General features: G+C 46.9%; 1 protein-coding gene across 1 annotated transcript; it reads left to right on the forward strand.

Moving 5' to 3' along the window:
- On the forward strand, window positions 1-27,890 carry CAPN2 (calpain 2). The gene is made up of 21 exons (XM_040611721.1): window positions 1-244; window positions 1,091-1,160; window positions 9,119-9,237; window positions 9,613-9,746; window positions 10,582-10,750; window positions 12,748-12,831; window positions 14,320-14,405; window positions 15,093-15,167; window positions 15,387-15,547; window positions 15,871-16,040; window positions 17,175-17,186; window positions 18,582-18,793; window positions 20,110-20,146; window positions 20,994-21,059; window positions 21,609-21,666; window positions 22,670-22,734; window positions 23,852-23,920; window positions 24,511-24,589; window positions 25,616-25,732; window positions 26,227-26,285; window positions 26,952-27,890. Exons 1-21 carry the CDS (start codon window positions 8-10, stop codon window positions 26,973-26,975), a joined length of 2,103 nt encoding a protein of 700 aa, XP_040467655.1. The 5' UTR covers window positions 1-7; the 3' UTR covers window positions 26,976-27,890.
- Window positions 27,891-27,925: the final 35 nt, after the last annotated feature.

Here is a 27,925-nt window from a genome sequence, read left to right on the forward strand (position 1 = left end):
CGCGGCCATGGCGGGGATGGCGGCGGCGCTGGCGAAGGAGCGGGCGGCGGCGGCGGGTGCGGGGCGGCACGGCCAGGCTGTGCCCTACCTGGGCCAGGACTTCGGGGCGCTGCGGCAGGAGTGCCTGCAGGCGGGGCGGCTCTTCCAGGACCCCTCCTTCCCCGCCGGCCCCACCGCCCTCGGCTACCGGGAGCTGGGGCCCAGCTCCTACAAGACGCAGGGTGTCGTTTGGCGCAGACCCACGGTAGGGCGGCGGCGGCCGCATCCTTCCGCCTTTTCACCCGGCTTTTCTCCCCACTTAAATGGGGTTTGATGTCGTTCTGCCGGGGGCTGTGCGTGTGCCGATTGCGCTCCCCCTGCTCCCTCCTGGCTCGCCCGGAGCCGCGTTCCTCCGGCCGACACGGGTACCGGCGGCGGGTCGGGGCGCGGCTGCTGAGTGCGGGCGGCCTCGGGCTGGGACCCGCCGTCGGAGCCCCCCCCCGGTGGCTGCGAGTCCCCGGCGCACCCGCGCTGTGGGGCTGGGGCTGTCCCTTGGGCTGTCAGGGTGACATGCTCCATCTGGAAGACAATCTGCAAAAAACCCATTTGTCTTTCCATCCTGAACTCTCCATACAGACAAAGCACTTGCTTTGGGTAGCACTTGGGGCTGTCACTTGGGATAACTCTTTCCCTCAGCAGAGATGAGCTGGCTGCCGTGTGGAGGTTTCCTTTCCGAGCCCTGGCTACTGAAGCAGCCCTGTCTGGCCAAAGCAGCTCTGGGGTTCAGGTGGACTCTGCGGTACCTAGGCGCTTCCGAAAGACGTAGTCAGTGGCAGGGAGGTAATAGCAGCGTGGTGTGTGCACGTGTGTGAAAACACAGTGGTCCTCCTGGCACGTACTGTGAAGTGAGGTGGCTGCCCACAAGCTTTGGTCACTAGCTCATGTTCTCACCGCTCCTGGTGTGCCTGGTGCCCACACTCGTTCCTGACCTGCACCATCTCTGTGGTGTTCATCATCATGCTCAGTCACTTGTTTAAATTTGCTGCCGGTGGGGCCCTGTCCCCTCCCTTACCTGTGGATATATGTAACATGAGGCTTGTTTTGTTCCCAGGAGCTGTGTTCCAGCCCCCAGTTCATAGCTGGTGGAGCCACTCGCACGGACATCTGCCAAGGGGCATTAGGTAAGGTGGAAGCAGAAAGCTGGGTTTTCCCACCACAGTTTGTACCAGGCTGTAACTCACTCAGTAAATACATCTTTTTGCATCCTACTACCTCTTTTCATATGGAATCGGACATTTCTTGCCTTTCCTTGGTGTTTGCAGTTTGGGACCCTGTGCGTTTGGCCACTGAGCGCAGCCTGGCTGTGTGCACCAAGCAGGCATGACACAGGCTGGTTTCCTGATGGCTTTTCTGATCACTGCCACTTCCTTTCATGTTCACATCCCTGTGCCTGAGAGCAGTCTGACTAATTTCTGCCTTTAACAGTCTGCTTAGAAGAGCAGTTGCATGTGAGGCAGGGCATTCCTTTCCCCAGTGGGAGAGTGTGCTGCCAAGCGGGAGGGAACCCCTGAAACCTGGAAAGATGCAGTGCAGAGAAAACAAATTACATGGGGGGATTCCCTGCTGCTCACCAGCTCTCGAGGAAAACAAAACTGGGGTATGGCAGGAGGGATGGGCCGGTCTGTGAGCCCTCTGCTTTTGCCATGGCTGCCACTCGCTTTGTGCAATGACAGCCCCTTGGTCAGCCGCTCCAGAGGAGCCTTGGGAGCTCCGAGGAAGCCCCCAGGGGCCAGCAGGAAGCAAGTGGCTTAACTTGGCTGTGCATCCCGCTCTCGCAGGCTCTCTCCTGCCTTGCCTGCCAGAAGGGGTTTTAGGTGAGTGCCTCTGTGCCTGTCCTCCCAGAAGGCAGCATGGAAGCTGGTGAGGAGGACAGCTGCGGGGATATGAGAGGAAATAAGCTGAAGTGGAAGCAGTGAGTTTCCTATTTATTCCATGACTGTGGGAAGAGGGATTTAGGCTAGACTGACAGCAGGGTTGAGGGAAAGCTCTCAGTGTAGGGAAATGTGACTAATATGTGCCGTGTGTTGTGCTTTTGCAGCAGGGTTGGCAAAGGAATGAGGTTCTGTTTGCTTTGTATCAGCATAATATTAGTCTTGTTGGGGCTTCTTGGCTTCTAGTCCTGCTGCTTTCATTTGTGTTTTCATATCTAAAAATACAGTGGATAGGGAAGCTTATTTCATGTATTTTGTGTTCATGTTTTCTTTCTGAAGTTATTTAGTGCTTTAACAACCAGATACAATTTGTATAAAAAGTCCTGACAATAAAAAATACTTAGATTGTCAGTTTAGTTCTCCTTGTGCCCCAGTATTATTTGTGGCATGGATTAGGCTCAGTTGTGTCATGGGTGGAGTTCTTGGCATGTCACCAGCTTCCATTGTGTGTTCTCTCTGCCTGATATCATGTCTCCCACGATGACTATTTTGGCATAAAGCATGTCATGGTGTTTAACACGCATGACAGTCATTTTTCCTCTTTATTTATTGTAAAGCTTTACAGCTAAGAAGTTGTTCAACTTCAAATTAGAGGTGTTTATAGAGATGCTGGCTTCTAAAGGCACTTCATTGCTTTCTGCCTTCTGCAGGCTTCCAGCTTTTCTATTGAGACCTTGTGGCAGCAAGACCGCTGGAATGAAAAATTTTTAATTTCATTTTCAAGTTGTGGATTTGCTGTTCCTAATGCCAAACCTTGTTTTAAATTGTTGAAAGCATTTGTTGCCTTAATAGTCTGCAGCAGTCTGATGTTCTCATGAGGTTGAATGATATCACCAAAGGATACGAACTGATTCACAGCTGGTGGTATTTTACCTCCTGAAACAATTATTTGAATAGGAGGTTGTTAGTGTTCTTGGTTGTATTACTGTTTTTGCCATGACTGAGTACTGTGATAACTTGCCTCACTATCTTCTTGTGAATCTGGGCAGGCTTTTGGTATTGTGTGATAGTTCAGTGGTTGATTAAAAATTAGATGCTATTGATCTTTGGTCTGTATAGCTGTTGAGTTATTAAGAGCCTGTACTGAATCTCTGCTTTTTCACACAATGAGGCTAGCAGATGTGCTATACAAATGCACTTTTTTTTTTCTTTTGCCACTGCCTCACCTGACACCAGCATTTGTATCAATACATTAGCTTAGTCTTTCATTTATTTGAACTTTGTGTGCCAACACTGATGTCCCATCACATTTTAAGATGTTACAGAGAAGATTGCACTGGAAGATGTCAGCTGCTTTCAAAACTCTGTACTTTTTATCATGTTGCTTTTTCTCACAGGAAGCTTTTGTAGTCTTATTTATCCCCCAAAAGGCTTGATCACAAAACAACAGACCTGTATCCAAGTGGAGTTTCATGGCTGTTGGTAAGCTATTCAGAACATCTTGGAGTACTGCAGGAACAGATGAGGCACCCAAAGCACGCGCACCCATCACTGCTGCAACAGGCTTCTTGGCAGGTGATGTGTAATCAAACAGCTCGGCTCATGAGCAGTCGTACAGATGTGCCTTTCAGCCCAAGAGCCTTTGGTCTGTAGGCCAGGTGCAGCCTGTAAATTTTTTTCATTGGTTTTGACCTGGGTTATAAGATACTGCCATGAATAAGAGGCATAGCTGATCATTAGTGCAGAAAAGATTGTCCCCTCACCAAGGTGGCAGTTCGTTAGGTTCTCCAGACACGAAAATTCTGCCCCTTGGGCTTTGGATTATCCTTTATTCTGGTTTTGTGGCTTTTTAGGAGAAACTTTTAAAGGCAAATATTTGAACTTCGTTTTGCAGTATCAGATCTGAAGTCAGCGATGGTATTTGGCTCAGAAGGGTAACACATGGGATGTGGTGACTCATTACAGCTGAGGAGAGGAACCAAAGCTGCTGCTGAGAGGAAGCATATTCACCCTTAACCACCTTCTTTGGAGGGGATATCACCATGGTATCACAACACTGGGGTGTACACAGCGCAGTATCTGTCATCTGCTGTTAGGTGCAGGGGTCTCCTCCTTGCACAAAAATGTGTGGAAAAATAATGAATTGAATAGGATGAATTTAGAAAATGAGATGCATGGCTGGCTTACCCTGGAAACCACTCTACTGTAAGTGGGTTGCCACAGCCTCATGTTTCTAACCAGAAAACTTCCTGAAGTCCCACAGTATTAATATAAATACATTCAGTAGCTGTTAATTTATAGCTATGAGTGTTTTAAAATAATGAGGTGTCTGTGATTGGCTGAATGTACATTTTTGCTTTGACCCCATACTCTTATAGGCTGTGCAGTGATCAGAGGAGCTCGCTCACAGCCCTCCAGGCACTTCACGGGGATGCTTTGCTTGTCTTTGCTCTCCAGGTTAAGGGAGGTGATCCTCCCCCTCTACTGAGGCTGCATCTGGAGTGCTGTGCCCAGTGCTGGGCTCCCCAGGTCAAGGGAGATGGGGAGCTACTGGAGAGGGTCCAGCGGGGGCTGTGAAGATGATGAGGGGGCTGGAGCATCTCCCTGCTGAGGAAAGGCTGAGAGTGCTGGGGCTGTTCAGCCTGGAGAAGGCTGAGGGGGATCTTATCGATGCAAACAAATGTCTTCAGGGCGAGTGTCAAGGGGACAGGGCCAGGCTCTGTTCAGTGGTGCCCAGCGACAGGACAAGGGGCAACGGGCACAAACTGCAGCACAGGATGTTCCTTCTGAATATTAGGAAGAACGTCTTTACCTTGAGGGTGGCAGAGCCCTGGGACAGGCTGCCCAGAGAGGCTGTGGGGTCTCCTGCTCTGGAGACATTCAAACCTGCCTGGATGCAACTGTGCAACTTGCTCTAGGAGAACCTGCTTCAGCAGGGGTTGGACTAGATGATCTCCAGAGGTATCTTCCAACCCTGATCATTCTGGGATTCTGTGAATGGCCAACTTTAAGCCCTTCTGGCTATTTATGCTTGATTTGCAATTACATTTTTTTATAACATTCTTGTTTGTAGATGGAGATTGGGTAAACGCAGAGATGGATATATAGAAAGAAGTAAAACACTGATAGTAGCAAAAAGGAAGTATGGCAGGAAAAATAATACTTGTTAATATAAATGAGCTCACAACCTGGTATATCCTCTTTTCTGGTAATGTTGTTCTGCCTATTGTTTTGTGCATTTACAAAAATTCTCCATGATTAACCTAGCCCTGCTAACACTTCTTTCAAATTCTTCATAGAAGTAACCTGTCTGTTACCTTCCCCTTGGACTTCACTATCAAAGGAAAGTCGCTGACAAGAGCCATACAAAAATACCAGTTCTTATAGTTAAGTCTATTTGGTAAAGACCCTGCTCAGGCTTATTTAGTGCAGCCTAAAACTCCAGGTATTGTCACAAGATCTGTTCTCATCCAGACTTTGAATTATCAGGTCTGCTTTTAGTAGTGGCTGTTCAGAAAGGGAGAGATGATATCCTGACTGCTGAGCACTTTTAAACGTGGAAACCAAAGGGTGATGTGTCTCCTGTATATGCTGCACCTGCCTTTTAACCTCAAGAAGACCCTGCCCAGAGTTGTCCAAGTTAACATCTATGTTTGTCTGACACCAAATTCTCCTTAGAAACCAGTATAAAGTTCAGCAGAGAGATTTTGCAACAAAGTTTGCCGTTTCTTTCTCTTTATGTCTGCCTTGATGGGACAGCTAGATAGTAAAGGAAATTCTTTATATTCTGCTTATGGCCTTAGAGGTCCTCTGGGAGGAGTTTCTCCTCGTTGAACTTCAGTGCTTCTTATCTACAGAGGAAATCTGATTCAAAGGTGTATTATAGCATCGAAAGGGGTGTGCTCTTAATCTAGATGCCTAAGCAGCCTTTTGACCAAAGCTTCCTGAGCTACTGTGGTCGCATTGAGTTGTTCATTTATTGTTTCTGTGCTGCTGTCTGCCTGCCCACCCAGCCCCTGCCTTGTTTCTGAAATAGAAATGCTAATATTTGTTTGGAAGAATGGTGGTACAGCTGCCATCTGAGCCAGCCAGCACCGGTTGTTCTGACACCAAATCCAAACCATAGCACTGCACCAGTTACTGAGAGGAAAGTTAACTCTATCCCAGCTGAAACCAGGACATCTAGGCAAGCATGCATGTACTGGCTTTAGTCTAGCTAGGGTAGATCTGGGATGCCAGAGACTCACTTCGCCTCTGATTTGCACCTGTCTGTCTGTAGAAGCCTTACAGAGCGTGGGGTGCATGCTGGGGCTGTTCCGCTGTGGGTTATCAGTTATTTGGCCTTTGTGCTGACATGAGACCGGTTAGCCTATCAGTTTGTATATTTGTGGTGTCTCATGCCTCTTCCCAATGTGCAGCGTGCTTTGAGATTGCTGTTTGTTAGAAGTTAAGAGTCTCACTAAGGCTTGGTAACTTTTCCCAGGTGGGAATTATTGTTCCTACTGGAACAGGAACACAGTGGTGCAGCAAGGAGAATGAAGATCCCTTAAACACCCAGTGGCTCCTGGGTGCTAGAAGACAAATGTTTGTGGGGTTGGCAAGGGTTATCTGCATATGTGCAGTGCTGGGGCATTGGTGGAGAGTGCTCAGCTCCCCTGTGGTGTGTGCTGGTCCAGTGCACATGTATGTTTACATCCATCCCCTTTTCCCGCAATGTCTCTGACACAGGATATTTCTGCTGCCAAATAATAACCCACCGGTCTCTTGACCCAGAAGAGTGCTGTCACAAGCTGTGACCTCCTTTAACTCAGTAAGGCAGCAGAAGGACTTTTTTTTTTTTTTTTTTTTTTGTCTGGGTTAATTAATTGATTTGCAGTGTGATGACTGCCAGTGGGAGAAAAACAGGGAAGGAGTGGAGCCAATATGATACTAATTCAGACGTAGTATGATATTAATTCAGCCTGACCCCACAAAAGCCCCAGTCAAAGTGCCAGGGCTGTTCTCTAGCAGGGAGTTTTGCCTTGGACTTCAAGAACCCCAACTCTTGTTCAGAAGCTACCTGTTTTGGAGACTTATTAAAAACAAGGATCCTCAGCACAGAAGGAATCTCTGGGCAGTCACTCCCAAGTGATTATCTGATGTCAGGTTTGCCTGAAGTAAAAAAAAAAAACAAAACACCAAAGACGAACCCACAAAAATAACTTTGCATGGTCAGGCTGTGTGTGGGAGAGCACAGATCTAAGCTGATCTGAAGCTGAAGTCCTGTTGTTGCCTTTTGACCAAAGGGTTTGTTTGCAGAGCCCTTCAGCGTCCTCCTCTGTAAGGAGAATTGCTGTGAAGGGTAACTGCTAAAGCCCTCACGTGGCTGAAGGGCAGGGGATCATACTGTTAATTGTAGAGTAGCCCATCTAAAAATGTCTCTTAGTATTCCCTGACCCCAGTCTTCCCAGCAAGCACGTTTTTTGGGCTTGGTGGTGCCTTGGAAGGCACCAGAGGGTACGTGGCTCCCGGGGAAGAGGCTCCCAACGAGATGAAGGGGGCTGTAAGAAGAGTTGGTGTTTTGCAGGGTGAGATGGATGTGCTATCGCAGAGGAGGGAGGGGAACATCCTCGTTATTTCATAATCTGTCACAGAGAATGGCAGGATGACTTTCCTGTCTGAAAATCTTCTCTGACACGATAATTTCTCCATTGCGGTACAAGCAGCCAGAGGCAGAGCTGAAGGGAAAGTTCTACATTCAGTTCTTCCCCTCCAGGTTCCAAAATAGTAAAAGCATCTCAAGTTTTGAAATTATCCTGTGCTTTCACATCTTCCACCTTTCATGAAACGTGAAAAGGGCCATAGGATAAATGTCATTCACAGAGCTGCTGCTGGGGACCAGCTGCAAAGAGAAGAGTGGGGCAGCCTGCAGGTTGCCTGTGCTGCTCCTGGCACTGAGCAGGATGGGTTGGTGCCAGAGAGTGGCCCTCAAGAGCTGCTGCTTTAGAGTTAACCTTCCCTGAGACTCTCCCATTTGGATCCCAGCTTCTCACCTGTGAGCTTTTGACCCTTTTCCTGTAGGACAGAGCTGGATGTATGGAGATGGCTGCTTTGCTGGCCTCTGACTTGCTAGCAGCTGCAGCTGGTTTATGTTTCTTGAACCTGCAATCCTACAGGTACTGCAGAACCATTTTGGGGATCTGCTGTGTAATCCCAACTTCTCTGTGATCACAAAGCAAGGCAACAGCAGATCTGGTTGTGGTAATGAGGAGTTTTGTGTTGGGCTGTGGGAGTCAGATCTGGCTGGCTCTTTAAATCTCTAACCACCTTGCTAATGGGCTGCAGGAGGCCCGTGGCTAAGCAGAAAGGTAACCTCTCTGTTAAAGTAACACTGGTTGCTGAAAATAATTACAAAAATAGAGGTAATGTTTATGCAGTTGTGGTCTCCTCCTCCCTCTGCTTGGTAGGAGATGGTGTGGAAAAATACTATCCAGACTGCGTGGGCCCCGAGGCTGCGGCGTGCAAGCTTGGTGTATGTTGGCTCCATCCCAGCAAGGGGAAAGAGGTGTTTGGGACTGGGGAACAGTGCCTGCCTTCAGAGCTTGCCTGACTCTCCGGCAACTAGCACCAGAGAGGAGATGTGGGACTAAACAGAGGCCTCTGGTAAGAGTCTCCAGAGATGCACAAGGTGAAAGGAGCTCCTGTTTGGTAGGAGGCTGGCTAGGGACCTTAAAGGGAGCTTGTCCATAGGATAGGTCTCTGGATGGCAAGTCAACAGGCATTTGTTAAACATGGAGGGGGGAAAGGAAAACCACCTATGCTTCAGAAAACACTGGCCTTTTGAGGAGTAACTGCACCCTGAGTACCTGCATGTGCCCACCAGCCCTGCTCTTTGCCTTTTCCCCTTGCTGCTTCCTAACCTGTAGACACTCAATTGAATTGAGGGGTTTTTTTCCAAATAGTCCCAGCATGGGTAATAACTGTCATAAAAAAGCCTGCTTTTGCTTTTTTTTTATCGCTTTGGTCTTGAGAAAACACTTCGCTGGAGATGGTGGGGTTTTGTGTACACACATTTGATCTGCATTAGAGGTAAAGTGATGGGAGGGATCATCCCATCACAGCTGAAGGGGTTGGTGGTCATAATGCGCAATCTCTATGCAGTACAAAATCTAAGGAATAAAGTTTGAATAATGAATGGTGTCTCCTTGTTTCTTTCTTTTTTTTTATAGGAGACTGTTGGCTCTTGGCTGCTATTGCCTCTCTTACCCTGAATGAAGAAATTCTGGCCCGTGTTGTTCCTAAAGACCAGAGCTTCCAGAATAAATATGCAGGAATTTTCCACTTCCAGGTAGGTGGAAAACAGCCTTCTCCCCCCCAGTGCTTAACCAGGGACTGGTGTGGCCGGCTGTGTCTTCATATGTGATGTTTCCTGGAATGTTTTGAGGGACCTCAAAGAGCCAGGCAGAAAAACAGACACCCAAGAAGGGTAGTGGTGGTAGAAGAAAGAGGAGCGCTAACCAAAGAGCTGGGAGCAGAGGCTGTCTTTGTGGTCCTTCCTCCATCAGCAGATCCCACTGAGGACCTGCATCCCTGAACAGGGTGGGCGAAGCTTACTGTTGAGGGGGATTGGTTTTGCTCTAGGAAATCGGTGTTAGCAGATAAATGTCCTGGTGACCTGAGTGCACAGCACAGGGTGGTGATGAGATGTTTGTGCTCTTTCCAGTTCTGGCAGTACGGGGAGTGGGTGGATGTTGTAGTGGACGACCGGCTGCCCACCAAGAACGGGGAGCTGCTCTTCGTGCACTCGGCGGAGGGCAGCGAGTTCTGGAGCGCGCTGCTGGAGAAGGCCTACGCCAAGTGAGTCCAGGCTGGGCTTTCACACCACTCGAATCTCCTAATGCTTCTGCATCCCCATAGAATCCTCAGCTGCATGGATACCATGTGTTTAAAATGTCAGCCTAATTATTAGCCTTTACAAATTCTGGGGTATCCCACAATGGCTGCTTTAGTAAAGCTTTGCTGACAGGTGCTTAAGACAAGTAGCCAAACACATTGGCTTTGTTGCTAGCCAAGAAAAATAGGTCTTGAGTCTCATGGCAAGGCTGTTCCTAGAGTGCTGTCACCTGTCACTGGGGCCTGGGAAGCTCCATTTCATGTGCTCAGTGCACCTGTGAGGGCTTGCAACTGCAGTGCTTCAGTGTACAAAGCATGCTAGTCCACATGTCTCTGTTTAAAGTGAAGATGCTCAAATCTGAATTTCCAGTTTTGGGATGGCCATGGAGAAATTCTGCCTAACATTACTATTTTCAATTGACTTAAGAAATTGAGCTAATTTGGATCAACTGAAAATAGGACCCATAATTGTTAAAGGAATTAAAAGACTGTGGAACTAGAGAGGCAAATTGCTGGGTCTTGATATTTTTAATACTAATTTTTCTTCAGATAGTCTTCATGATTTTTGTCATTGATAAGACTGGACCTGCAACCTGTATGTGTGATCATATAAGATTTTATGCTGGGCTTTCCAAATACAGAGGTCTAAGAAGCAGAACTGAATGGAAGGCATGTTTGTAGCTGCTGTGGTGCTGTTGAAAGCAGAAGTGCTGTGATAGCTGGCACAACTGAGTGCCTTTCTCCAAGAGGAGAACAGGGAGCCTGATGATTGTGTATGTGTGTATCCCTTTTCATGCAGGCTGAATGGATCATACGAGTCTCTTTCTGGTGGCACCACCACTGAAGGCTTTGAGGACTTCACTGGTGGAATTGCAGAATGGTATGAGCTGCAGAAGGCACCACCCAACCTCTTCAGAATCATTCAGAAGGCACTTCAGAAGGGCTCTCTCCTTGGCTGCTCCATTGACGTGAGTTAGCGGGCTTATTGCTGGACTCTTGGCTCTTGCCGTGCACGTGGGCAGCTGCGGGGTGGACCCCTGCTCCATCCTCAGGACGTGCACAAAGGGTGCTGATTCCCTCTGCCTATGGTTCTCTGCTCTACCTTGTGTCTGGAGAATGTGACCCAAGAGTGTGGCCCAGGCACGTGCTCTTCTGAGGGGTTAGGTTGAAATGTAGGCTTCCTTAGTTTGTGTGTAAAAGCTTGTTGCCCCACTTATGTTTCTTCCTTGAGACCTCAAGCTCGTACTGTTTCATAGGTTCATGGTAATGAATCGTACAGGGAACTCAGTATGGGTCCTGATGTACATCTTTGTTCTCAAGAAAGCCTCTAGCTTGGCTGCAGGTTGGTACGGGCTGAGTGGGTTTGGACAGAAAGCTGCTGCTGGTGGCTCCTGCAGTCAGGTGCTCAGAGGTGGCAACCGCCGTCCTTGCTGGAGCCTGTTTGTCGCACAAATTGTACCAAAACGTTCCCAAAATATCTGGGCTCTGTTCTTGAAGCAGGGAGGCTCAGACTGTTGCCAGGCCTTTAAAAGGCTTTATGAGAAACCACGTCGTCAAAAGCTGAACCTGCATAAGAAGGAAAATAGGATCTTTGGCCCTGCCTGCAAGGATTCAGCATCGCTTGTAGCTTTACTGATAGGAGTCTAAGTATCGTTATTGTGGTAATCACCCTACTCCCAAATGAGATTACATCTTAGTTATGTCTAAAGGGAAGGTAAACTGTTTACAAGAACTCCATTCATAGTATAAATTTAAATGTTTCCTCCCATTTTTCAAGTTAAATCAGTCACAGGAGAGGGAAGCTTCACAGCAGGAAAAGTACTTGGTTGATGTCAGTGTTCGACTTCGCAGCACTTTTTTGAGGCCTGTTTTACTCGTTTGCATTTAGATAAGGATCTGACATCTGGATTTTTGCCCCAGAGTGATACAAATCTCTTGTCAGGGGTGGGGAGAAGTAAATATATTCCCTTGTTGGTAAGCACTGACACTTTCTGTATTGTAAAGAAATCATCAGTGAGTTTAGCCTTTGAAAAAATCCTGTAAAAATCTTTCCTTCTCTTCTGTGAGAGAAATGGGGACACACAGTTTGTTTCATGGACAGTGTGCTGTGGGACAGTAATAGGGCAGGAATCCAGCCTGCTTGATCCCACCCTCTTTTTTTTTTTTTTTTAGGCTTCAAATAGGTTTGTTTAAAGATTACGCACTTTCTGAAAAGGTGGGAAGGCAATGACAACAATATATTTCATAGAGATTTAAGCATTATTACAGCAAGATGTCAAGCAGTCACTTCCTAGCAAGAAGTGACTTTTCTCTGCAGTGTTTATGGGCCACACTGCCAGAGTATTGTAATGGCAGTGAAAAAGTGAGAGGGTGATATGCGTTCAGGTACAAATGGCATCCAAAGCGCAGCCTTTTCCCTTGCTCCCCTGCATGGCAGATCGCAGGGTGGAGGTGCTGGGGAAAGGAAGGGAAACTCCCACCCCACTGTGGAACTCAAGGGGGTGTTTTGACCTCAAAGCAAAGCACCGGGGCTTGCTGGACCTGGGTGTGATCCCTGGTGACACCTGGGCAGCCTCAGGCTGATCGCCCTCTGTGTTCCTTCCTGGTCCCTTGAGACATGGAGTTCATTGTGTGTATCCCCTTTGTGCAGCGTTTGGAGATGCACAAGAGGGGATGCCCCACGCCAAGTGTTTTGGAGCCAGGAGGGAGCTTTGCTCTGGTGCAGGGATTCTGGTGTGTACCCCATGCCACAAATGTGGGCCCTGGGGCTCCAGCACCACCGTGCATGCTGCCTGCCCCTCCCCCTGCTCTGTCACACAGATCCCTCTTCTTGCCTCTGTGCAACAGCTAAAGCCCCACTGCAGCCTCCCAGTGAGATTAAAGCTCCTTTGGAAGGAGAAGCTTTGCTCTGTTGAATCCCCTGCACGTGGAAAGCCATGCTCACCTGCTTTCTTTGCTCCTCCAGATCACCAGTGCGGCGGAGACAGAGGCAGTCACTTCCCAGAAGCTGGTGAAGGGACACGCATACTCAGTCACCGGGGCAGAGGAGGTAGGTGTGCCACCCCAAAGGGATGAAATGCAGCAAGCTTTGTGCGTCGTCCTTCCCGGGCTGCAGCAGCCACAAATTCATCTTCAGTGTTGCAAATTCTTGAGTATCACCCATCTTCCTGAATCAGGTTTTGAGTCTCTCCTTTCTGAAGGAATACTGACTTAGTGTGTTTTTGATAAACACAAACTTGACTTCTTGGGGGGCTGACAAAAAACAAAAGCACTTTTTTTTTTTTTTTTAAATCATTGCTATTTCCCAGCAAGTGGGTTGTGGGAAGGTCTGTGCAGAGGGCACACTACCCTCTGCTGGTGAGCGGGCCCTTCAACACGTTTCTGCGTAGCAGGCACCACTGTACTTCAAACACATAGTAAGACGTGTGCCAAGCAAAAACAAAAATATTATTGTCCCTTAAATGCCTGCTGAGCCGTGCTTTTCAGCTTGTTCAGATGCAAGGTGCCTCTCCAAGAGTAGGTGACTGGCAAAGGTAAGACAAGTGAAAATGAAGGAAGCAGATTGTGGCATCCTTCCACGTCTGTAATAGACTTTTGGTTACTTCACCAGTAATTGTGTTCACTGACATGCTGCACTGAGGTGGACGCTGCTAACAGGCAGGTTTACGTGTGTGCATTTGGTCCTCCTCTCACAGCAAAAGCAGCAAAGAGGGAGTTTGTTGACCTTAATTCACAGACAGGCATGACTTAGCCAGGATTTTCCTTTGGAGATCTGCGCAGGCTTTGTAAGGAGAGTTCATCTTGGGCACCAGGGTATCATCTCTGGACTCTGCTGCTGCTGCTGCTCTGTGCAGTTTTCTTTGCTTCAGGCTCTGGAGGGTGTGCCAGCACCTTCCTCAAATTAGTGCCGTGTGTTCCCCATGAACACTGGGTGTTCCTGCTGAAACTCATACAGCTTTGCCTGGCCTGGCCTCAGTGTGGGCAGAGATCAGCAGATAACAGGCCAGGAGGAGAGGCTGGCACTGCTGCGCTGCAGAGCCTTCATGTGATCAAAAGGATTGTGGCCAGAGTATCCCATCTCCTGTGACGGATATAAGGGGGGGGGGGGGGGGGGGGGGGAAGTTGTTTGAATGTGAAAAGGCAGTTTATACAGAGATGATGACTTGAGAGAAACATCCCCTTGTACCTGCTTTTTGGCAGTCCTGTAGCAGCTTTACATTCCCTTTGCCTAAAATCCTGTCAGAGGTAGGTTTTTTTCCTAGGGGTGCAAAACAGACATTTTTGTTATTGTAAGCTTTGATTTGTGCGTGCTGTAAATCACTGGCCAAGCTTGGGTGCTGCGTGAAGCTAATTTAAAATCAGTTTGATTTTGTGTATTTTGGACCAGGTGAGTGCATGTTTGTGTATTTATGTTGTCGCACACAGCACTGAGACAGTTGCTCTGTCGTGTTCACTAATTCCTATAGAAAAGGTGGAAGGGAGCAGAGCGCAGTGCTGAGTCCCTGGGTAATTCTCCATACACTTCTGATCCCATCAGGTCAACTTCCGAGGAACAGTGCAAAAGCTGATCAGAATCCGAAATCCCTGGGGGGAAGTGGAGTGGACTGGGAAATGGAATGACAAGTGAGTCAATGGTTTTGTGCATTGCCCGTAGGCTTTTACTGCAGGGCTTCGATCATGTTTCTGCTGCCATCCATCTTCTCCCTACCCCAAATTCCTCTGTAAGTCACATCTGGATGTGATGTTTGCTCTCAGCTGTTTCAAAGAAGCCATCCCATCACTGTCATCTCCCACATGGATGTCGCAGTATGTGGCGCCCTTCGTGCAAGCACCTGCCTTCATGTGAGATGCAGTGATTTGGTTGGTGATTCCTAGAAAGCTCTCTGTAGTTTCTGCTTATTTAACAGCCTGGATCAGTGGTGAGCTTCTGAAAACATACTTTCTAAAAGGGCTTTAAAAATCCGTTTCTGTTGTTAGCAGTGAAAGTTGGAGTTTACTCACTCTGTGGCTGGGCAGTATTTATTCCGAGTCTTGCTTTTTCTAAAATAAAACTCTCAGTCAAGGCATTAGCACTTTCTGAAAATAAAACTCTGCTTCTCATCCTTACCTGGGATATCTAAGAAGTAAGGTGTCTAATATCCCAGGTTTTGATTTTACTGTGGTTTGAGAGCTCTGGAGCTGCTATAAGCTAGATGATGTGGAGTACTGCAATTGCATGGAGCTGTAAGAAAGTGAAATCTTGTGCTGGAACAACTACATTGGGGTTTGACTTTTACCATACCCTGTAGTTCATGTGGGGTTGTCTTTCAGCTGCCCAAACTGGAGTGGTGTTGACCCTGAGGTGCGGGAGCAGCTGACCAGGAGGCATGAAGATGGGGAATTTTGGTAGGTATCGCTGGGTTTCCATTCAGGCAGAAGGGAATGTCTTCTCTGCTTTTTTCACACAGAGTAACCTCTCCCAGTACACTCTCCATGATGAGTGGGCAAATTCACCCTAAATCCCAGTGCTAAATTGCAGCTGGAGAGAGGGAGGGTAGACAAGGCGGTTGTATAGGAAACCTGTCCATCCTAAAGAGACCTTGTCAGTGGCATTGTCTCCCACAGGATGGCCTTCAACGACTTCTTGAGGCATTACTCCCGTCTGGAGATCTGCAACCTGACTCCAGACACCCTGGCAAGCGACAGGTATAAGAAGTGGAGGCTGCTGAAGCTGGATGGGAACTGGAGGCGAGGAGCCACTGCAGGGGGCTGCAGGAATTACCCAAGTAAGAGAAACTTGAGAAACCCTTTACAAAGTTCACTTGTACTTTCTCTAGGAGCTTCTGGGAGCTGGTTTGGGGTGGCCTATGGAGGAGGAGTGTGTACCTGGGATATCCAGGACTGATATCCAAAAAGTGCAAGCGTTCGGGAAGTGTAGCTCCCTGGTTGGGGTCTGGTTGTGGTTGTAAGGGCTGGGGTGAGGGAGTGTTATTCCTTCTCACAGCTGGTTTTGGAAGTCAGAGCCACCCCTGCCCTAGCTGACAAGTATATATCTGCACAATTGCTTTCAAAGAAACTTCTGAGCAGTTTGCATAAATCCACTTCCCAGACACTTTCTGGACAAATCCACAATATTTAATCAAGCTGGAGGAAGAAGATGAGGATCCTGATGATCCTGAGGGGGGCTGCACTTTCCTCGTTGGCCTGATTCAGAAGCACCGGCGGAGGCAGAGGAAGATGGGAGAGGACATGCACACCATCGGCTTTGCGATTTATGAGGCAAGTACCCCTGTAAATGGGGTAGGGCAGTTCTCAGACTTTCTGTCAAAGGCATTTCTATCAAAACTCAGTGGGTTTGAGTTGGACACCAGCTGCAGCAAGGAAATTTAGATGTTTAGAAAATTATCCTCCATAAAAACAGCGGTCAAGCGTAGGGGCAGGTACCCAGACAGGTGATGGAATCTGCATTCCTGCAGATATTCAGACCTAGGCTGGACAAGGTCCTGAGCAATGTCATTAACTTGGATAATGGTCTTGCTTTGAATAAGGGGTTGGACCAGACGACCTACAGAGGCCCCTTCCACATCTATAATATTCTGTGCTTCTAAATGGAGGAGCAGAAAAACTATTTAAAAAATAAACATTACAAGTGCAGAAATCCAGTCTCCCCTTCACTTGCCAGGCTGTGGTGAAAAGCAGCAGAATGAGAGCAGTGTGGTAGAGACGTGACCCTCGCTGGGACACCTGAGCTAGCTTGGGAAGTGTGAAACCAGCAGCAGAACCAGCCAAAACACCTGTAAAACTCTTTCTGTTGAACTGAAGGGTCAGAGATGTGTCTGTGGTAACTCCTGAAGCAGGATATTCTGTACAGAGCTGCAAAGCAGCAGTGCTCAACTGCCAGTGAAAATAGCAGAAACCGTCTTGCCTGTGGGTTGCTCTGTAACTGTAGGCAATATATGCAAGATGTGCTTTCCCAATATCCCAGCTTTGGAAAAGCCTGACAAAGAATCTGGTCTCTGTAGGCAGGTGAGGTTTAAAGCAAAGCTAGGTCCCCTGAACCCCTAAGGAAATGGAAAACTGCATTGCTGTCTTGCTCAGCCCCTGCCTCCTCTCCTGATGGCGGAGAGGTCAGAAGGGTGGGAGGGGGAAAGAGAAGGTGGGAAGAAATAGCAAAGGAAAAGAGTCTTCACAAATGTAAACTGGGCTGCAGGGTGGAGGGGAAACCACGACCAGCCGGGCTGTGCCCTGGCTGAGCCTCGCCGGCTCCAGGATGGAGCTGAGTGCTGAGCCAGTCCCCCTCCAGTGGAGCCGCCTTTTTTCAAAAGTGTGGATATACCCGCTAATCAACAGTGAAAAGAAGTAGCCCTGGAGCTGCCATTCAACAAACATCTAACTCTCCTTTTCTCTTTGCAGGTGCCCCCAGAGGTACGTGGCATACGTGGGTGGTCAAGGTGCAGAGCTGGGGCTGAATGGTTTGTGGGAAGAAATGGTTCAGAGGATCTTCCTCCACTGCAGGACAATATTGAGTCTAAAGTTAGAGGCCAGCTATTCTGGAAGGGGCCTTGAGCCCACGTGGCATTTTCAGAGCATCTTGGGTTGGGATAAGAGCTCTCTGTGCTGCACAAACCCACCAAAGCTGCTCTTCCACGGGTCTTCTCCCAGCCCAGACCCACATCTGCTCCCCGACCCGGAGCACAGCTGCTTTTCTCAGGATTGTGCAGAGTTGCTGTTCAACACACAACTAATAGTCCAAGGAGGTGTTTCTTTTCATTTCCCTAAGCTCTGTCTTTACTGGTTTCTCTGTCTCTACCTGCAGGTAGGTAATGCACACCCTGGGGAGCAGAGAGGGGGTGCCGAGCAGCGATGCCTGTGCAGTGAGAGGCAGGGCTGCAGGCACCTCCCAGCTGTTGCTCCTCAGAGGAACAGTGAGGTTGAGGTTGCTGTACCTGTGAGGGTGCATGCAGAGCAGCCAGGGCACCTCACAGCTCCCGAGGCTATGCTCAAACCAGCTGCTCTTATGTAAAATGTGGTTTTATCAGGAAAAGAAATGGGGCTACTGGTAAATTAAATTTTTAAATGTACCTTTTGAATGCCATAGTAGTACTCTGGCAGCCACTCAGCTCTCACCTTAGTGGTCCAAAAACCTGATTTCCCCAAAAGGTGCAATTTTATCTTCCACCATGGCAGCGGGTCTGACAGGTTTTGCATTCTTAAAAAATCTGGGAGGACAGGAAAGGGGAGGTTTCTGAACCATGTAAATTCCTGATGGTTGCTTCTAGAGCAGAGATAGCCTACCTATAAGACCCTGCGCAGAAGAGTTTGTTTTGGAAGATGTTGCACTCCAAATATGCTTTTATAATGCATAATGTTTATTTTATTCTTGGAGCCCTCCATAAGCGGGCTCTCTGCTTTAAGGCAGCCTGACCTTGGAGGCAGAGCTGAGCTGCATTCTCCTGGTGGCAACAGCTCTGGGGACCAGAGGGACATGGATCATCTTGCTTTAAAGAAAAATAGTTGGTGGAAGAATTTGCCAAATGTCTGCACACACCTATCATCATCTGCAAAACATAAGCATGACCCAAGTGATTTATTGAGGTGATCTGCAAAACACATTTGCAGCTGCAGCTCAGGAGTACTGTGGTGGGATGCACCCACCCTTCTCTCTCCTCCCTTTCACTTCTGTTGAAAGGACATCTTTGCCCTTGCCCACCCCCCCACCCCCCCGTACATAACTAATTATCATATTTATTATATTTTTAATTTCTAAGGGAAAAATATATGCAAACTGGTGGCTTTTTTTTCCCTTTTGCTTTTCCTAAGTTTTCTGGACAGACAAATATTCATCTCAGCAAAAACTTTTTCCTGACCAACAAAGCAAGAGAAAAATCAAACACCTTTATCAACCTCCGAGAAGTGCTGAACCGGTTCAAGCTCCCTGCAGGAGAATATATCATCGTGCCCTCCACCTTTGAACCCAACAAGAATGGGGATTTCTGTCTGAGAGTCTTCTCGGAAAAAAACGCAAACTCCACGTATGTAGCTGTTTTGTAACCATGTAAGAGCGGTACGGGCACATGGGCTCTGATCCCTCCCTGGCCCCTCTCTTGGACGCGGAAGGATGGAGCAGCCCAGGCCTGGGGTACATCAGCTCCCCACAGGGAGGGGGGTGCACAGTTGTCCTGCATGGATGCGGTGGCAGCAGTTCTTGTTTGTCCCTAGTTGCTCCATGTGCAACTGAGGAAAGTTTGAATAAACTTAGCAGGAAGGAATAGTGGAATAATAATAAGAATTCATAGAATACAACAAAATATTGATACCGATGATGATGATTATTATCACCAGCCCTACCTGGGCAGATGTTTGTAGTTACTGGGTGGTGGACAGCGGGGTGCCCCAGCACAGGTTGGTCTGTGGAAAGAAGAAAGCCCCAGAGGGCAGCAGGCTGGGCTCTCTCTCCGCTTGGGAGACAAACACGTGTGTGCTTGTGGCTGTCTGGAAACACGCTGATCGCAGCAATTGATCTCACACCTTTGAGATCAGGCTGGAAAAAAATTCAAGATATTTGCTCAACCAAATGATATCTTTGATAAAATTAAAGTGAGTTTTATTGGAAGTGGCTGAAACCACACCATTAGCTGTGAAGCCATGAAAAAATTTAGACATGTCACATCTTAAAGAGCAGCTGGGCTAAAGCCTTGAGAAGGGGTGTGGGATCTTTCCTATTGAGTTCCCTAATTCAGAGCAAGCAAAAACCTTTCTACTATCCTCTAATCTTTTGTTGTGTGTTTCTGTAGTGGTGAGAAAACTGGGATGTCAGTTGTGTGAAGGCACATCCAGCTTTTGATGGGCCCTTAGCCGTGCTTACACAGTCTGTAGGTGTGATGCTCCCAGAGCAGCTGGGGGGACAGCGTGAAACGCTTCTCCCACTCTGGCATGTCTGAATGACTTCAAGGCTCTCCTTTTTTACTGTTTTAAAGGAAAAAAAAGACACAAAAGAAAAAAGTGGCTAGATAAAGTTTGACGTGCACCCAAGAGCCTGGTCCTGGGGTAAAGTCTGTAGGCCAGTGGCACTAAGTGACCCAAAGGGTTATGTCTGATCCAAAATCCTGTCTGTGGCTCTGCAGGACGTTGCATGGTTTGTAATGTGTTTTAAAACTCTCGTTGTCATCACTACCAAAATACTGCCTTCACTGGTGGTATGCAAGTGCCTGTGGCTGGTGAATCAGGTGACTTTTGAACACCCATTGTTATTCCCACAATCTAAAAAATCCCTCTTTAACTGAAGCTTGAAAGAGCACCAGATAAGTGACTTGTTTTGGTTTTGATATTGATTTCTTTCTCTTTCTAGGGTTATAGATGATGAAATCGAGGCCAATTTTGAAGAGGTATATCTTAACTTGAATGTTTTAAATGGAGATCATTTTGTTGTAAATCAGTGGGGTTGGGGTGCCAGTTCCCTGTGCAGGCGGTGTGTGCCCATAGAACTGGCATTGTCAAGGACTGTTGCCCCACTTTGGAAACAGATTTTTCAATATCCATAGTTGAATGTCCAGCAAATGGAAACATCATAAAGCAATAACGGAAACCTGTTGCCCTTCATCCCGAGCGGTGGTGAGCTTGGGCTTCCCATCTAGAGAGATCAGGTGGTCTCTGCAGAGGTAACTGGAGCCATGGGAAATTCCCTTCACTCTCCAGGAATCCAGGAGATTTTAGCCTTTAGCTTTTGGCCATGGGGTGTTTTTGGATGTGATGTTGTTTCTATAAGTAGTGGCTCACCATGTTTAGTCTTGCTGGAGCTGGGGATGTTTTGCCTACTAATGCATCTACCCCTCTGTGTGACTTTTTTCTTTCTTTTTTTATTTTGTTTTTTTTTTTCCAAGATAAGAGCTTACAGTTTGCTTTCTTTTCTTTAAATGAAGACAGCTTGTCCAACAGTAGTAGTAGCAGCAACAGTGAAGTTCTGAATTTGGTAGTAATTTCTTCAATAAAATAAAGATTTTTTAATTATTTTTTTTTTTAGTGAAAGCCATTGCAAAAGTTTTTAATTCCTTAGTGTTTGCAACACCAGCATTTTGAGGCACCCCTGAAAATAAAATTGATTCAAATCAAAGCAAAAGTAAAACCTTCAACTTTGCCATTTAAATTGTGTTTTACTAGGGGCAAGGAAATGCATTATGTCCTTCTTGGGCGGAAAATTTCCTCCTTTCCATATTCTTTGTTTCTCTCTTCTAGACCGAGATCAGTGAAGATGACATTGAACCCAACTTTAAAAAGCTTTTTGGACAGCTAGCAGGAAGTGTGAGTATTTTTCTGTTAGCATCTTGCTGGTAACATGGGTAAGTAGGTAAGAGAGACACCTCCCCCAGGATGGAGGTTAATTCTTGTGCTGTGAGTCAGATCTCAAGCATGTGCATAATTGTGCGTGCAGAAATCTGTGTAACCATCTGCTTCCAGAACGGATTTGTGAGCGCTTCTGGCTAACAGTCTTCACTATCTTTGAACTGCAGGCATGGCTTTTATCTCTGTGTGTAAATTCTGTGTGTTGGGCAAAGCATCTGGTGCAGATGCATGGGTCCCTCTGGGAGGCAATGAGGGCTGGGCTGGGCCTTCTCCCCAGGCTGCTTTCACCTGCCCAAGGGCTCGAGCAGACCCTGGTGTGCCAGTGCCTGGGAATTGGTGGTGCTCCTGGGAATGGGAGGAGGAGAGAGTTTACCACTTGCATTTCCATCCAAGCAAAATGAATTCCAAGGGATGTTTGAACTTGGCCAACTCGTCCAAAGGAGTCAGAGGCTGCTTATGAGATGGTGTCTGCAGCTGACAGTTAAAAACTTGTCATCTTTTCCGCAGGATGCAGAGATCTCCGCCTTCGAACTGCGCAACATCCTGAACAAAATCATGGCTAAACGTAAGTACCTTCCTCCAACTGGGGCTTCAGCTGGCCACCAGCAGGTTTCCAGTGTGGCTGTGAGACCACAGAGCGCACCACTGACCAGGGCAGAGTCAAAGCCCAGGGCTCTGCCCAGACCTGCAGCTTGGCTCTCCATATGGCCGCAGCCAGGTGCTATTCCTGCTTCTTCAGGGGGCTGCAGAAACACTGGGGCTGCACCCACGCTGAAGGTGTGTGCTTCACGGGACATGTGCTTTGGCAGAGTGCATATGCGTGGCTTTTATCCCAGCATCAACTACTGGGAATTGGCTGCCAGGAAGATGGATGGATTTGATTAATGCTTGATAATAATCAAGAGGAGTTGTTGTTACTGCTTTAGTATTGAACCACTCAGGATTCAAACAGTAGCCCAGCCAATGGTCTGGGGTGTCCCTGAGGAGGAAGAGAAACTTTGAAGCTCTGGGCTTCTTTTCTGTGAAGTGATTCAGAGCTTGGCTCTGCATTATTTTCCTTTCCATTAAACAGTCCTGGAGAAATAAGTGCTTGGAGAAACAGTGTCTGATTTCCAAACTGAAATCTTAACCAGGTAGCCAGGGCTGTGTTGTATGCCTGTGCGCACCAGCCAGTTAGCAGTGATGTATTGCTGGTTACCAAGCTGGATTTGATCTTCTTCCCTTGCATGAAGCTGCCTACCGCTGACCTCTGTAGGTCAGGAGTCCTCATCGTCCACAAAAGTCCACCCTTGTCTTTGCAGGCTGACAGTAGGGGCAGGAAAGCCTTCTCTCTGCCCCTTGCTTCTGCAGCACACTCACAAACCAGTAACAGGGCTGTTTGCTGGGGGAAGCATCACAGCCAACTTTCACCCTAAGCCTTTTCACCAGTTGCACAGGAAGCCACCGGCGACACGGACCCACGTAGGGCCGATGTGTGCGCGCTGCTTGTGGAGCTCAGGAGCCATATTTAGGAAGGTGCTGTGGTACGGCAGGCAATGATAAACCTGTCTTTTGCTCTTTCTTTACAGGCCAAGATATTAAATCTGACGGCTTTAGTATTGAGACATGCAAAGTAATGGTTGACCTGTTAGATGTATCCTTTAAGGCTGTTCCTAGACGTTATTCTTCTGCCTGTGCTGAAGTAGGTGAGCTGCTTCTGCAGTGGTGGGTCCATACTGATGTGCTAATGGTTCCTGAGCTGGAAAAGCTGGTTTTACCCTGGTTCTCCTGACTAAAAGTGGTAGCCCTTGCTCTCACTGCTCACTGTGGCACATGCATTCTCCCAGGCAGTGGGGAAAATCCATTATGAGACAGGATGATCTGCTTTGAAGTCTTCCCAGCTGTTGCATGTCCCGGTTTAGCTGGGGACAAAGTGGTGTTTGTGCTGGGGAAGGCACCGGGCTCTCGGCACGGTGTGAATGGCTTGGCTGCAGAGTCTGAACGGGCACATCTGGGTGCACCTCACTGCTCTGTTACCTGGCTGGAGTTGGAAAGGGCCTTGTAAGCCTTGAGGACTTAGCAAACAGAAAATGAGGGAAACAAACACAGGAAGCAGAGGCTACACTGAATTTTAGGAGCTTTTACTTTTAAGAATAAAGGCAAAAGTACAGGATGAAGGATCAGGTCTAAGAATAGTTCAGCTTCTCCGTGCAGCAGGAGTTGAATTGCATAGTTATAAGGGAAAATTAACCAAAACAAAATGATGTTCTGCTATAATTTGATGTAAAATATGGCAGTCCGTAGGGACTCCTTAGCAGTTTTTGGGAGTGATGCCATGACCAGGTTCTTTTGTTAGCTGTTTGTGCAAGAACTTAATTTCTCCAAATAACAGGCTTGGCTGCAGCTTTTCCTGTTTATAATCCAGACTTAGGACTCATGCTTCTGCAGCTGCAGGTGTTGAACCAACTATGCAGAACAAAATGGCATCATCTCAGCTGTTTTAAGCATGCATTGAAAATACAGAGAGCTACCAAAGGAGGAGCAGAAAGAGCTTGTGAACTGATCACAGTTTAAATGAAACAATCCTCTTACCTATTTAGAAAGGCGTCTTGGACAACAGGATAAGTCCTTCAGAGAGGACTTGCATCCTTTTCATAATTGCACTATTTTTTTTAAGTATTAAGTCACAACTGCCCATGTAAGTAAACCCAGCACAGGGAGGGCAAATGCCTTTTCCTTCCCTTCAAAGAGATTCCCTTAACTCAAAGAAGAATGATGGGAGCGGTAAACTGGGCCTGAAGGAGTTCCACACCCTGTGGACAAAGATTCAGAAATACCAGGTAAGACACAACCCTTCTGGGAGAATATGCAATTAAAGGTAGAGGTGGCTGCAGGCTGATTTGCCTTGTGCAGTGTGTACAGTCACACTTCCCAAAGCAGAGACTCCAGCTCAAAGTGCATTTGTGTCCTCAGTCCCCCAGGATTTGTCCCTTGGAGGCCAGGGGTGTGACTGCTGGTCCTTCAGGTGCTGGGGCGAAGGGCTGAAGGAGGGGCTGCCTCTCCTCCTGCCTTATTCCCAGAGGGGTTTCTGTGCTGTTTTAACTCATGTCCAAATATGTTTAGCCATTCCACTTAACAGCGTGAGTCTGGTGTCAGTCTTGCCACTCTGGTAGTGACAATGCCGTTTTGCATGGGCATTCAAGGAATCCTCTGGAGTCTTTATCTGCTCTGGCTGCTGCATTAAAACCACTTACTTTCTAAAGCCACTTTTAGATGAACTTGGAGATTAAGTACCTGGTCCTTCAGACCAACGTTGCAAATGCTCCTAAGTAAAGGGCAGGCTGCATTTCAAAATGTTCTTCCTCTGACGAAAGCCAAAACGCGCTCTGAATTATTGACAGATTTTGGCTTTGGGTTTTGTGTTCTGCAGAAAATTTACAGGGAAATTGATGTGGATCGATCTGGTACCATGAATTCGTATGAGATGAGGAGAGCACTGGAAACAGCAGGTATTTATATTGGTCTGTCTCTTTTTGGGTTTATATCGGTTTCAAGCTGGGTTGATAGATGCTCACTAGCCTCCTGTATATCACTTTTAAGCTGAAAAATCCTGTGTTCCGAGACCTGAAAGGCCTCTGTTTAATCTGGATGCTCAGCCTGGGCTCTTGCCTCTGTGAAGCAGTGTCTTGCCACGCAGACACACTAAAAGCATCTCAAAGGAGTGACAGATTTTCAGTTATTTTCTGTAGTGACCAACTTTTGGAGAAGCACAGGGTAACTGCAACAACCTGGTCCTCTAACAGCAGGCTGTTGTCTTTCACTCTCCCTGGGTATGTATGGGTTTGCCATAAGCCGGTAAAACCGGGATACCGTGACCTAGGGAATGGGAGTGGTGGCTTGATTAAGGAGTGATGCTCACAAGAATGTTAAAAGAATTTTGAGTCAGTTTGCTTCTGCCACCACTGAAAAGCAAATCTGAGTTATAAGGGTGAGTGAGGCAGGTATCACAGAGCCATATGATCCCAAATTAACTTGCTGAGCTTCTAGAGCCATCTTAATGAACGTCCGCGCTTGGGGTGTATGGAGCTGTCCCCTCCTGTCACGCTGCAAGACTGAGGCAGCGTTTCTTGTCCCAAAAGCTTAGATACTCTTTGGAAATAGGGACCCATTTGAAACAGAAAGCCACTGCTTGGTCTCAGCGGGCCGAGGCTGGCAGCTGTGTCGTCACCAGGGAAGGACCATGAGCTGGAGCAATTGGCTCCATCCCCTGGGGAGAGGAGTGCAGGTGTGGGAGCACACGCAGCGGGAAGACCACACGTGACCTAGTCACAGCTCTAAATTGCTCCAAGTACAGAAGGCGGTGTGGGGAGTTTCCAAAATGGAGCAAAACCTCTTTAAAATTTGAGCATTTAAGCAAAAGCAGCTAATTGAATTTTTGGCAGTGTGTAAGGTTGGAGGATTTTTTTGTTGTTGTTGGTTGGAGGTTTTTTGCATTTTTGTTCCTCTTCTTTTTTAAATCCTTGACATATTTGTAGGTTTCAAACTGAACTGCCAGTTACATCAAATCATTGTGGCTCGTTTTGCTGATGAAGACCTCATCATTGACTTTGATAACTTTATCCGGTGTTTGATTCGGCTGGAAACCTTGTTCAGTGAGTACATGCTTAATAACTGGACAGACTTTTGTGTTTTCAAGTCCAGGATAAGTTATTCAGATAAGTAAGTTTGTAGTGGAGCCAAGGCAACTTCAAGGCTGAGCTGTAAGTCTGGAACCCAGTCCACAGCTTCCTCCTGCACCCAGGAATTGGCCTTTTAGGCTGCTGAACCAGAGCTAATCTTCCATGCAAACATCAAAATGTTAATTTAAAAGAAAAAAAAAAAAAACGGAACTCTAACCACTTACAAATTGACAAATAGTGTTAATGGTACAGACTGAACTATTAAAATATGTTCAGTCTTGTTCTTACACACAAGTGTGCAGTGACTTCAGAGTGGCCCCTTTGGTTTGGGGTGTTGGGGTGTAGATCACTGTAGAATTTTAGATTCTGGGACTACATTCCTTTTTGATCCTGAAGCACAAGGAGGGGGAAGGCTTTGCAATTAGTTCCTATATTCATCCTTGTCCGTCATCTCTCTCCTACTGCAGAAATGTTTAGAAAACTGGATACTGAGAAAACTGGAACAATAGAATTGAACCTTGTTAATGTAAGTTCACTTGGCTCTAAAACATTTGTTTTCAACTTTTTTGGGGGGCAGGGGAAGGGGTTAACAGTAGAGACTGTCCTGCTCTGTTCTGACTGATTATGGCTGGTTATATGTATTCACGTATATGCTGGATTTATATAGCTTGTATATTTATAAGCAGACTTAACAAAGGTTATCCTTCTTTTAAAAAATGTACTTATAACACATTGCATTCTCTAACAAACAAAGCTACTTGAACCAGAAGCCACTTATCCCTTTCTGGCAGTAATTTTGGCTGATACCGTATGCAGGCTTCCTCCCAGCATTTTCTGTCAACGGGGTAGATGTAAGTGCAGGAGTGACTCTTGGTATTGACCATGCCTGCTTCTTCTGCACCATGTGTGCTCTGCAGAAAGGACTAAGTTTGGAGAAAACTGCCCTCCTAGCTGTGTTTGACTTGCTTATTACCTGAACATAACGTTTCTGGACCTAAATGAGGCATGCACAGATCATCCCAAAAGTCTTGAGACTTAGATGAGATACAAATTTAAATCACTCAGGAAAGATCCTAAAACGACTTCTGTAATTCAGCCTTTCTTCCTCATGCCAGAAATGGGAACACGCATACTTGCTACAGGTATTTTTACTAAACTTAACCATAGGCCATTTTCCTCTCTCTTGTTATAGTGGCTGTGCTTTACGGTCATTTGAGCCACTGACATCAGCTCAAGAGACCACAAAAAGAGCAAGAGGAGGTGAAGATAATCAAGCCAACATACAAGTAACATCCTAACGTGAATGTGCCTTAACTTACACATGGCAAACTTTGCACACAGTTATAAGAAGGAAAGCGTTCTATTCCAACAACAGAAAAAGCTGCAGCCTCATTTTTATGGGTCTGACTGTCTTTATCTACTACTATATATCCACTGTACAAAAGCTTTAATTTAGTATAAACCCTCGTTGCAACTTTTGAAAATACTGCTTTGCTAATATCTTTGTGTTTAAGGTGTTTTACATGACTTCTGGAAGAAAGCTCATTAAAGCTTCAGCTATTCAGGTTTTTGAATAACAGCTCCATTCCATCCTGGGTATCTGAAAAGGCGAAGTATTGCGTATCTCTGCACACGGGTGTTTAGGTAAGATGCTTTCTGTCAAGCCCCACCCTTCTTCTGGTTAAATATTTTTTTGAAGACTTTAAGTCTTTTCCTCCTGACCACTGATGTGCCTGCAGCAGGAGGCTGTTGCCAACTAGACTCTTCCAAGAGAAAGCCCACGCCGTCAGGTGGAATCCTGAGTTCCTGTATCTTATCTTCCTTTGAAATACAAGGAAGTATTTAAATAAGAACAGCAGAAGTAAGGTTTGCAAGACTGTTATTCCTTCTGCAAATAATCCCCTTAAGGAAAGACTTGATCCTCTCTACTAAATAGTGTTCATTATCAAATTATTATTCCCAAATAGACATAAAGGATAGTTCCATGGGAAAGGCTTGAATTGGAAAACACTTGTACCAAGTTTTTTTTCCTTAAGCATATCCCTTAACCTTAAAAAGTTAACAAAGGTTATATGCAACTTACAGATTCAGGTTAAATTTTAAATGCAGAAAGACTGTCTTGAACGAATGGGGGAGGAAGAGTTCAATTTATACAGAAAGCAGTTC

Source organism: Falco naumanni, chromosome 12 (assembly GCF_017639655.2).
Source record: "Falco naumanni isolate bFalNau1 chromosome 12, bFalNau1.pat, whole genome shotgun sequence".
Taxonomy (NCBI): Eukaryota; Metazoa; Chordata; class Aves; order Falconiformes; family Falconidae; genus Falco; species Falco naumanni.